This window comes from Diadema antillarum, unplaced genomic scaffold, assembly GCF_040938485.1.
Source record: "Diadema antillarum isolate AM-2024a unplaced genomic scaffold, OU_Dant_1.0 scf00000128, whole genome shotgun sequence".
NCBI classification, from domain to species: domain Eukaryota; kingdom Metazoa; phylum Echinodermata; class Echinoidea; order Diadematoida; family Diadematidae; genus Diadema; species Diadema antillarum.
Genome location: NW_027271017.1, coordinates 3,744,112 through 3,757,149, shown reverse-complemented (window position 1 = coordinate 3,757,149; position 13,038 = coordinate 3,744,112). Strand labels below are relative to the sequence as shown.

At 37.4% G+C, this 13,038-nt stretch overlaps 1 protein-coding gene across 1 annotated transcript in view; it reads left to right on the top strand.

The window, feature by feature from the left end:
• LOC139720491 (uncharacterized) overlaps nucleotides 1-13,038 on the top strand; it is a 143,613-nt gene that overhangs the window by 34,763 nt on the left and 95,812 nt on the right. The window contains exons 2-4 of the mRNA XM_071631845.1: nucleotides 1,528-1,776; nucleotides 2,483-2,672; nucleotides 4,553-4,668. Of these exons, the coding sequence (XP_071487946.1) occupies nucleotides 1,528-1,776; nucleotides 2,483-2,672; nucleotides 4,553-4,668 (555 nt within the window). The remainder of the gene's footprint in view (nucleotides 1-1,527; nucleotides 1,777-2,482; nucleotides 2,673-4,552; nucleotides 4,669-13,038) is intronic.

Genomic DNA, 13,038 nt, shown 5'->3' with positions numbered 1-13,038 from the left:
GGAGGGGGCAAAGACAAGAAAGGCGGAAAAAAAGATGGAAGAACCAATAGTAAGATGCGGAAAAGAGTCTGGCAACATCGATGCATCAAGAAGACATGTCAACAATCACAACGACAAAAGCAGGAACGGTATTACCTGACTACATGGACAAATTCCGTTTCACACAGACAATCCTCCCGGAAACAGTCTCTGGAAAAGGAAAAAAGAGACGAGAAATTCGAAGGCAGAGAAAATGAAAGGAATACCAATAATAAAATGCTTTGAAGAATCTGCAACATCTACCGCACCAAGAACACGTGATGTTAATCGTCAAGATAGCAAGATTTAAAATGGATTTGCTGGCAATAAACGCAATTGGCCTTTCACGGAGCATCCTCGAAGGAACAGTCTTGGGAGAAAGAAGGCAAAACAGGAAGAGAAAAAGATGGACATGCCAACTATGAAATGCGTTCTAGAATCTGGTATCAACTAACGCATCAAGACGACAAAAGCTGAAATATCACTGTTTTGCAACGAGGGTAATAATGGCCTCTCAGAGACCATTCTCCAAATGGACATGCCATGAAAACAGGGGGCAAGGATGGCGAAGGGAGAGTTTGACAGAAAACATTATTGAAAAGTCGGGAGTCTCATTCTCCAAGAAACGCTGTGCTTGCTCACAACCGTGAGAGATGCAGGGTAGGGATCTGGGATCAATGATGATCGACTACACGAGATCATTACGAAGGAAGCAAAATGTGTCAATAAATGATCGAGACATGAGTATTGTTTTTCTGTCGTCTATAGGGTTCAAGATGCTGATCCAACAGAAAACGAAAGAAAAGATAACAAAGCTTAGTAAATGCCTCTGTAAAAATCACGATAAGCCAACAAAACTTCACATAGGTATACAGACTATTAATAGACATACAGACAATGAAACATTTCGTCGTCTGTGCATGCGAACCGGAATCAAGACGATGTGTGAGAGTATAGCGGCAAAATATGAATTTTATTATCTCTTGATTACTATAGCATCACTTCCTTATGAGTTTTAAGTTTTTCTTGTCATTTCTTTTCAAAGTACATGTAGCTCTAAATTTTAGTAATTGTGTTCTTATTTTTGCATATCAATCTGGAAGGCTATGGCATTGTTCAATTTTGAAAACTTCGACTCACATAGAAACCGTACTGCGTTTTCAATAACCTTGTCAACGGCATCCACTGACACAATTTGATTACTGAAATAAGAAGATGATACAATATTATACTTTTCAAATTTTAAGATTTACTCAGTACTTACCTTTATCGCTAACACTGGTCATGAAACCTATTTCATCTTTAAATTGTCTTTGCATACCCGCTTCCTTCGAACGCGTCAACAAGTATGCCCCAATGACGTTCCTGATTCGACCCACCATTTAAGGTGCATGTATGCTTTGGCTCTGAAAGGCAAAGTAAAGGTTACAAGATATGAATTTCATGAAACATTGTCTGCTTGGCAAAATTGTGCAGAGAACTTAACTTTACGATATATTTTCCCCTCAGATCTGCCTCTGGAAGAGGACATATTTGCAGTCATCGCAACAAACAATTCGTTCCTCCTCGGGCGCATTGAAATGACGCCATATCGAAGACTTGAGGCGATCAAAATATACGACTGGGTACCGCCTTCACCAACGCCCACAGTCGTGGCGTGTGACCCTGTTGATACTGCTGTGTTCTGGGTTCATCGAGGAACAAACTCGGTGCTGCGAACTTCTCTGTTAGACACGGCAGCAACAAGTATCACTACAAGTAAGGAGGGAGTGTGTATTTGTGTTGCAGACTTGTATAGAGTTCATGAAATTTGACATTGTTACCGTCCTTTCCCTCCCTTCGAAACTAGACAAATTCGATACGTCAATTTCTCTATCAAAACGTGCTTTCATTGGGTTCGTCTGTTTTCCTGTTCAATAGAGTTATGAAAACAGTGATACCAATACCTTTAAATAAATAATATCCTATAATTATCTTACATATTTTAGAAGGCTAATTTCCGCCATTATGACGCAGTGCAGGTTCCATGTTTTCCTCAAAAGGAATCAATCGAATTGTTGTATTCTACAATCCCATTTTACAGTCCTATAACTATATTGCTCTAAAGCTCTAAAGCTACTAATCTTATTCCTACCCATTTAACCTACTGTAAACTTTGAAGGGTATTTTTGGTTCTTTTTTTGTTCGTTCGCGTCTTTGTATGGACGCATTAAAGCCCCTACATGACAACGGATATCGGGTATCATAGATTTAAAAAAGTCACACATCAAATGACAAAATGTCGAAGGCGTACTTTTCATCTCATGAAATCAAACCACCTTCATTGTACGTTCCTTGTACGAGTGCATACAGATATAAAGATAGTGAAAGTTATTTCGATATTTCACTACATCAATCTCCTTCTTCTCTTTTCATGTCGAAAGTGAATATACCTAAAGTGAAGTATCTAAATGTTCCTTTGGAGGTCTGCCTGGTAAGGGAATCTCGCTGTCTTTGGACCACTCGGATCAGAGACTTTACCTACTAAACTACGATGAAACCGCAGGTACCGTGGTAGTGTATCGAACCGGAATGAGCAGGGGTCCAATACGTGTCATCGTGAGGCTGCCCAGTTCCAGCAAGCTTCCGAGAATGGAGCTTGACATCAAGAGCAGGTGAGTTTATGACGTGAAATCCTTGTCTCATAATCACGCGCGTCATTCCATCTTAAAAGGATAGCAGTATATTGGTTGAGATGAAGATTGGGTTTGTAACTTTTCGCAAGATACCAAGAAACCACTCATACTAAGCATGCGATTCTAAGAGGAATTCAAAGATTAAATTCAATTCAAATTGAAAAACACTTTTGGAATGGCTGAAACATAAAAAAATGAAGTAAAACAAAGCGATTGTAATAAAACAAATCTATTATTAGGATTGCTTTGTTTTGTATATCTCAGCATATTTCAAACCTTTTTCTTTCAGATAAACGATGAATTCCTCTTGGAATTACATGATCGTTCATATTCTATCAGAGGTTTCTCGTTATTTCACCCCAAAAAGAAATAAATAAATAAAAAAATGTTAGACACCTAAAGTTAGGTCTCAACCAAAACTGTACGATAGCAATGATAATAAGTAGCCTACAACATTTGTAATGCACTGTCAATCTAGTGGTCTATTCTGAAGCGCAGAGGAACATAAAAAAAGAATAACATACATTATATGGTTGTACATAAGAAGTTTGAAGAAGAAGAAAGAAGTAAAAATATATACCCGATGAGCAATTCAATGAATATTCAACCAAAACAAGATATGAATATATGACTTCAGAAGCTTTTTAAATGTTACAATGGTTTTGGCTGATCGGATCCTCAGTGGAAGAGCGTTCCAGAGAGATGGAGCTGCAGAAACAGAGGCTTTTGCTTCGAGAGTCGAGATTGTTCTTTTAACTGCTTAACAATCCCGTTGAGACGGTATTGTTATTAGCTCATGAAACTTGCAACACCTTTATCTCACGAATTCATGATGCCACATTTAAATCATTCTTCTTCGATGAAAATCTTCATAATTGCGTGACCAATTAGGAATTAGAATTACGGATTGAGGGATCACCTAATTTCTGATTTAACTTTAGTTCCCCCCCCCCCCCCCCTCGAACGTTTCGCGTGATTATTATTACTTTCTTCTTTCAAGTATCGTGCAACTTTTGATACCAAATTTGTCGCTCCCGGGCTTACCGTTTTGAAGCCACGCCCCTTTGAAAAAAAAGAAAAATCGTCGACCCAAAAATTGCTCAAAAACATAATTTTGTGTACAAATCCAATGTAAATTGTGTTTTTTGCAATTAATTCATATAAGATAAATATTTTTACTTTTAATGGCTGATGATGATTTGTCTTATCCTGATTATACTTTAAAAAGTTTCTGCGACAAATTTTGATAACTAAAACATAAAGTAAAAAACAAAGAAATACATAAGAAATTCAATAAATAATAAAATACATAAGATATAATTATGAAGCCGAATTTTTGCTTAAATATTATTGTTGAGGATATTGAAAAGAATAATGTTTATGTTTACCGAAAATTAGAAGTCTTGGAGCTTTATTTCGTTATTCATAGGCAAAGAAAATATTTTTGCATAAATTAGCATAAATCAATTAATATAAAATACACAAATTAAAATTTGAAAAATCTAACTGTACAGTCTTGCAGATTACATTCGGCCTCTACCTTAGTGCAAATTTTCGCGAGGATCGCGCGATCCACGACCGAGATCTGAAGGGGGGGGGGGGGCAAAAAGGCCCCCCTTGGTGGTTTAAATTCCTTTAAAAAAACCGGTGGGATTAGGGTTAAAATTTAATGACTGAAAGAGTTTATATCTTCACCATGGCTGCTATATTATTTCCCTGCAAATGATCATTGGTAGTGATGAATAATGGAGTAGCATAACTTACGTCTTAAAGTTGATAATATGGATAGTTGTTGCATTTCACCATTTTGGTTATGATGCAGATTTCTTTTTTCCTATTTGTAATGTCTTTTTAAACAGAGAACTCTACATAGTTTTTTGGTTGAAGATCGTCAGAATATCATTTGATGGGCGCATCAAGACTGTGATTCCTTTAGAAGGGCATCGTCCACCCAACGAACGCATTGCATTTGAAGGTAGGTAGTATTGATATTAATTGTACATATTACGTATATTTAGACGCAGATTTTTTTTTCATCCAATCTGTTACTAAACCAATTAGGCTTAATACTGCCAATACTATAGACAGCACAAGCGAATATGAGGCACTTCTCTCAAAACAATGTGCAATACGTAGTTATCAAAGTCCCAAATATTCGTTCTGCACGCTTCCTTCCTTATTGATATAATGATACTCACTGATCAGCACCTCTTCTGCGAGGGGATTTGATTGTGATAGGCAAGAGTTGAAGAAGATGAATTAATCTACAGTACGCAGGTAAGATATCTAAGCAGCTGCTGCAGCACCTGCATAGCTTGTAAGGCTATGGTGAATAATCGTCAAATTAATATGCCATGTCTAGGATTAAATCATATCCACTGGTCGCCTAATGCAGTATATGTAGTGTTGGTGCCTGAGGCTCTATTTCACTCACCTTTTCTCAATTCCGCTCTTTCAATTTCAAATTTATATCACTGACAGTATTATGAATAGACAGACACACACACACGTGCGCACACACACACACACACACACATATATATATATATATATATATATATATATCATATATATATATATATATATATATATATATATTCCACGTGTTGGACTTCGAATGTTATTATCATAAGAAAGAGTGTCGAACACGCCGTCTGTAGTCCCAACAAGAAGGCTTTTACTCACAAAGTTTTCAACCCGCCTCGGTGTAGCGTATACTATACAGTGATAAGTGTATCATTGTACATTGATATCAATATCCTAGCATCAACCTATCATTTTACTGGTATACTATTATACTACGGTTTTATTATATAGGGGCATCCCAACACAAGTTACCTGTTAGTGAAACTTCTCGGGACATGTCCTCATGAGATCCTTTTATTGCTATCGTATATTCCATACAAATACTTGCGATTGACATGATATGAATGAATAATGTATTTGCATATAATACAGAACCTCATGACCCCACTCTAAGTGCACCACTCATTTTTTTTTTCCGATTGAGTCACCTCCATAATGTAATTCGTATGCAATGTACTACATTCAACCCTTTTTGTTTGTCGCTAACTGCCATATTTTCTTCACTTGCTACACAGGTATGAACCTCTACAGGTGCTACGTAACCACAGAACTCATATACTTCTCTGTCACCGCAGGCGGCGTAAGCAGAACGTCGACTGTCCAATACCCGCTACGTGCTCGCGGTGCTGCGTGGTGCGAGGTTCGCCAGTTGCCCGACTACACTTTTATTATGCCGACCGACAATGACGTGAAGTATTTACGCATAGAATCCAACACTTTCCTAGGAGGATCAGAAAATACTTTGTTGGGAAAAAGTGCTATTGCTATATTGAACTTCCTTTCTGGTGAGATGAAAACATTTGATATTGTCAATGTGCTCAATTGATATGCACCTGCATAACAAAGGCATGAGAAATTATTATTACGGTCAATATACGACACAAAAAGGTAGGAATAGGGAACTTAAGAAAAAATGGTACGAAAAAACTACTCTGTTTTGAAAGCCGTGTTCGGTTTAATGGCATGAGTACTAGTATACCACTGCGGAGGGAGACATGAGGTAGGTATTATCAGTTTTTCTGCTGGAGGATTGAAAAATCATAAACTTTGCTTTACCGATATTTATTTGTAAATTATTCGCCTTAAAACAGCCAAAGAAGGATTGCACTTCTTAATTAGCAATATTAGGTTTGTTGAAAAATATTTCGATGTTAAAAATCGTATTTTTAGTGCTTTTATAAGTGCTACAAGAATTTCGTCATGGGACTGCAGCGAGTGTGGAACTTTGTGAATAAATGAATACCTTTCCCATTACTACTATTTATGATGATGATGATGATAATAATAATAATGATAACAATAATAATGATAATAATAATAATAACCATTGCTACTATCATCATTTTTTTCAAGAATACTAGTAACCTATATACCTACTTTGTATTAAAGGTTTAATTAAACATTTGGTAACGCTGTATTCAAATTGATGTGATATATCTTAATTACTGCCTGCATATTCTAAATACTATACACAAACTTTGGAAGGTCGCGTGATTCTTTTACAAATGTATGCGTTACCATTAAGAATGTAGTAAGTCATGGCCTACACTGTACATCATTCTGACCGAAATCGTAATTATCCATGCGGTAGGTTTTAGCAACGTGCGCGCAAATCGAGAAGAGGTGAATTTTTAGTGCACCTATATTGTGTTAAAAACAAAATCCTGTCATATGCAATATACTCAAACAATTCTAATCCCTTATTAAGCAAGTTTTATAATCTGATATAACTTTTTGAAGGACCAGTTACGCACATCACGCAAATTGAATAACCGAACAGTAAGCATGATTATCAATAAGTGAATATTGGGATTGTGATTCTATCACCGTACTGAATAGAATTTGATTATTGCAACAACACTAACGGCAATTCCCATTTGATGGCTTCCTGTGGATGCTCGCCTAACCATCAAGTTTTCAAAAAATGACTTGAATTCTTTAATGTTAAAAAGGTACAACAGTGCATCAGTTTCTCTCTCTACACTCTCAAAATTTCAGGACTGTTTCTGTACTCTTACGCGTTCATGCATTTGGGGATTCAGTTTGACCATTACCTTTTATTTAAATTATGAATTGTATTTTTCCTCAACTCTGAGTTTAACATGACATTGTCTAAAGGGGTATTTATCAAATTTCAATGAACATGTTATTTTTTTCTCTTCTCCTTCTTGAATTGTTGTTTTTTTAATTATCAACATTAGCGAAAACAATTAAATATCTTTGTTCTTATGGCATTTTTTTCTATTCAAATGTATTATAATGAAACGCACACAACCGGACTAAAATGCATACATAACAAGCATTGCTTGAAGCTGATTCTGTCATAATTTGACACTCTTTTTTTTTGTGTATGGACCTCAGCCCTAGTTTCGTCATTTAGGGCCTACTTAAAATTACCCTTGTGCTATCTTTTAACTTCTATATAATCATGATCATTGCATTTACTTTTGTAGCTCTGCCTTTCTATGTTCGAATTGTGGTCTGATGATTTTTTGATGTACACGTGTGTATTATTTTGTCCAGTATGTATCGTATGTGGTTTTGTCGTGAACAATGAGAAATGAATTTAATTCATTTCAGTTTAATGCAATCAAGAGTAAGTAATATTGTAAGTGCAGGTGTTACGGAATAACTTCAGCTTTTTGCTTTAATGACGTTGGTCCAGAGTTAGATGATGAAAATAAATGCATATAGAGTGTGCATGCGAAATTGCATCGTGCGTTGTCGTGTGTTTATGTGTGTGTGTGTGTGTGTGTGTGTGTGTGTGTGTGTGAGGGAGAGTGAGAGGGAGACAGAGAGAAAAAAGGATTAATATTAAAGTATTAAAGCGCCTTGCGTGTGTGAGGGAAAGGAAAAGAGAAAGTTGGAAAATGATTAATACTAAGTAGGCCTACATGGTGTGTGTGTGTGTGTGTGTGTGTGTGTGTGTGTGTGTGTGTGTGCGTGCGTGCGTTGATAAGATTACGATGTGCGCCAGCGTTTGGTGTTGGGTAAATTGATTGTTTAGATTTAGTTTCTAACATTTTTGTGTGTGTTTGTTTGTTTGTGTGTGTGAGAAAATGAGAAACCTCTAATGAAATATGAAAGAGTAAGATGTAATTCCAAAAGAAGCTAAATGTTTATTTGAAAATTGGTTTTTAAGTGGCTGAGATATCCAAAGCAGAGCGATCTTAATAAAAGGTGGGACCCATGCACCTTTTGATAATTATTACAATCACTTTGTTTTACTTTGTTTTTGGATGTCTCAGCCCTTCCAAAACCGATTTTCATGAAATAAACTTTGATTTTCTCTTGGAATGGTATGCTTTGTACTTTCCAAAAGTGGTTTCCTGCAAAAAGTTAAAAGCAAATCCTAATCTCCACCAATACCTTATTGTATTTTGACTGGAATTGCCAAGAATCAAAATAGCTGTCATAGACAGAGAAACGTCGTCTACAAACAATGACAGAGTTTTTTTTTTCCACTTGCGATGTATATAATGGATTAAAAAAATAATAATTATTAACGCAAATACAGTGGTATAGCACACATACAGCTGTAAACAAGAGATTTGCTCTGTTTCTCTGGACCCAGATGTATGTAGTGTGTCCTTGGCTATTATTTTGTAAATAAGCATGACATTCAGTGGCGGATCCAGAGTGGGGCGCAACCGGCGCACTCCCCCCCCCCCCTTATTTTTCGTTAAAAACAAGAGAAATAAAAAGAAAAAAATGGAATGAAATACGGAAGTGGCACCAGAAATATCAGTTGCGCCCACCCCCCCCCCCCTTACTTTACAGCAATCCTGGATCCGCCCCTGACATCGGCATACGGAAAAAACCCGCTTTTTGAAAGACCATTATTCTGTTATTATACATGTAGTCGATTGTGAAGAATGGTCGTACATTCACACTCCTAAAATGAGCGAGAGACAGGCAAGTGAGCGATAAAGAGATGGGAGAGAGGGAAAGAGGAAGGGATAGGGAGGATAGTTAAAAAAAATACTGTGCAGAGAAATATCTGGGATGTACAATTATTCATAATGTGCTTGTTTTGCAAGCTTAGGCCTATTATTGTTGCTGATTTCTGACTCACCCGTCTGATCTCATTGAAAAGCGGGAGTTGTGTCATAACACATCTATTCACAATGGTATCCACGAACTGAGGTTCGTCAATCTTTATTGAGTCATGTAGGATGGAGCTTCGCTGTTGGAGCTCCACCCACCTGAAGACAATAGAGTAGGTTGCTTGCGCCACACACGAGCATTGTCACTGAACGCCTCGCTGTTTGACTTCTGCACTAATGTGAAACAACTGCATTTGAAAGTGTGGAAGTGGAAGTTATAACCTCGTGATTAAACGAGCATGATCAATTTTGATTTACTTGTGCCCGTTGCCATTGACGACCGGTCGGCAGGGCATAAAGCCCAATGCTTATAAGGGTAATTATCCGATTCGCAATTCAACAGGTCGCCAACATGTTTATGAAGCGATGGATCGGTGAATGCACGGTGGCGGATCTGTTTTCAACGCACATAATATTGATAGTCTCAACCCTAAGACCAATTTCATTTGCGCTCCAATGGCGATATGAAATTGAGATCAGACACACAAGCTTTTATACTAGTACAAAGACGTGAACAATCAAGAACCCACATTTCCTCTAAGTTCAGTGAGAACGAAGGTGGGCAGAACATAATAAGCATGGATCCTTGCAAATCTGATTCCTAATACGGTTTACGAAAAGAGACTAGTCACGACAATGGCGTCGTGTGCTTGCTATGCAACCAGCGACGCTGGCTGGGGAATTCGTGCATTGTCTCCTCAACCTATTTGAATTGGGTGAATCTGCATGTGGAAGAATCGTAAGGTGCTCTCAACCGTAAAGAGAGCGTTATTACAGAATATCGGCCCAGTTCAAACATTTACGAGCATGCACATGGAATGCACTTCATGCCCGCCGTGTCCACTGTTGATATCCACTTACATAAACATTAGTTGAGGTTCCTTACCAATCAAGTTCGTGTAGAGTCTTTTCTCAACCTAGTTTTAATCTCTTTGTCCCGTGTCTGGGTTGTTTACACCGCTTCCGTGGCTTTCATTCTCACTTTCCTCCTAACATCGGAGTTTTATTTCGGCGATCGCACACACTTGTCTTCACCAGGCAGGGTACTGGCAAAACATGTTCGACTCCATCACAGCAAGTTTACAGAGTTGACCATTTAAAATACAGTCATGGAGATATCATCATCGAAAGCTTCCATTTGGATCCTGGTGCTAGTGGTGTTCGCGTCAACTCAAGTCTTCGCCCAAAGTACGTATACAGTATCCCTATATACCAATGTCCCAATGGCATATCCGTGACCTCTTTTCAAAATTTTGAATAAGCGTTTGTATGCCGTCTGTCGGACTACAGTATATTCAGGCTTCTGATTGTGCTAGATTACACAATGCCCACTTGTGTTACAACATGCTTGATCTATGGGGGCACGTCTGCACGTCTGTACGTTTATGCACAGGGCACGTCTTGTCTATTGTAGATTTAGCAGGCGACCAATTTGACTTCTGCATATCCATGATTATCATCATTCATTGGGTTAAATTTTGTCCTCAACACGAATTGCTTATACGTGGTATACTGTACTTGAACGTTTACACAAGAACGCATCACTGCTGCAATTCTCAGTGCGTCTACTATGACAATACTAGTACATTGATATATATATATATATATATATATATATATATATATATAATATACATGTATATACATATATATATATATATATACGTGTATGTATGGGTGAGAATTTTGAACGATGTACAATTGCCAATTTTCGCACCTTATGACATTCTTTCCCTTACAGCACGGCAGGATGATCTAAGAAACCAGATTTTTTCATGTCATCTCAAAGATTGGTAAATTTCCTTTCAGGAAATATATGGTTTGGTTGACTTTTGCCTGATATTTTTCATTTGACAAGGACTTAAAGCGTAAAAATACGGTAAAAACGCTATTTTCACAATAATTTTTGTTTTTCAAACTAATGATGTGCATTTTTAAGCGTACGTGGCATCTAATATCTGACTATGTTCTGGATCTGACATATCATGGGTATGAACCACAAAATTATAAGAACTTTATGAGCACGTATAAAATCACAGAGAACAATTGAAATATCAAAGTCCAAAACAGACGAACGTCCGTGGTGCTTTTATTTCTATCGCTGCTGCAAATTCTACTTTGTTGTCCCAACTGTAATGTATACAAAAATTTGGTGTTCCACCTATGGCACATATCCTGCAAAAATTGTACGTCTGCTGGCTGTACATGGGACGTAATATTCTTTTATACAAAATTATACTCAGTTTTCGTCACGGACGTGCTTCCGCTGTTTTCTAATAAAGATCGTATCCCAATAAACGCTATTGGTGATATTGTTCTGAGTCGTAATCAACTAAGATCTAGCCACACGATAATATGTTTGTTTTGAGTTTCTGTCCATCCTTTGTCAAATAGGAACCGAAATTATGTTTTTAGACGAACCTCCGAGAAAAAAAGAACGTCCGTGACGATTAAAACGTTTTCGAGTGGGACACCATCTTGCTTTGATGACGAAGGTGCATTTTACCTTTGGCTCTCTAGCCGAGGAGCTGTATGTTATTTTTGGAGCGGACTGAGGCTTGTCCGCAGTTTTTGGACCATGCAATTCACCGAAAACCATGCAAATAATTAATATTTTCTCTGAAAATTCACCTCCTGATCCCCCTCTGAGCAATACATATGTTGTAAGGATGTCAAATTTCTTATAATCTGCATTGACAATACCTTTTAAAATTTTTGAAAGAGTTAGGAAGGCTAGGTACTCTCTGCCGATTAGTTATTCGTCCGGGAACATGACCCTATCAGTAGAACGAACGTCCGTGACAATTCCAGCGAACGTCCGTGACGTATGCAATCCCTTCGATAGGGATAACTTGTCCCGAAAGTGTCCCGTATTCTTTAAAACTTTTAGCTCCAATAGCCACAAATAAAGTTTTATAAAGTAACCAATGAGTTTAGGGCAGTAGTTTCAGAATTTTTAAGGCGTTATGTGATCATGATGAAGAAACCAGTTGAAAATTTACTCACAATTTTACGCTTGTTTTCCCTCTAATTATACAAAAACAGCTAAACACTGAAAACAAAGTTATAGGAAAATGGAATTTTGCGTAATCTGTAATTTCTGTGCATTTAAATTTCTTTCTAATGAGGATCTGGAGACAATTTGTACTGTTACAGGTTCTGAAAGTTTCGCTCACGGACGTTCTGTCCGAGAAAGGAAATTGCTGATAATTACAAATATATCACTGCGAATAAAGTTAATGTTAGTTGAAAATATAACCAAATCACCGAGCCCCTCATACCCAAAAGTGAATAATGTTCAGCACTCAATTTACTTGTAATAACAAAAGGAAAACGTTTTGGTCACGGATGTTCGTTGGTAGAATAAGTCAATGGATTACATAGTAGGAGAAAGAGGATCAGTGCCACTTTTTAGTGACAGGTGCACCAAGTGTTTATCTTTTGAGTATGGTAGCTGCCGTCTCAAACAGAACACATCCAGTTTTGGCCTCCATAACGGACGTTCGCTGTAACTGTCATGATATTAAATGCCTTAATTCATTCTTATTTTTCTCTTCATGACGATTTTTATCTCATTCCCTCGATAGCCTGGACATGCTGCGACCAAACAGAAAACAGAAACAAAACAAAACAAGCCAAAACAAATCCGAAAA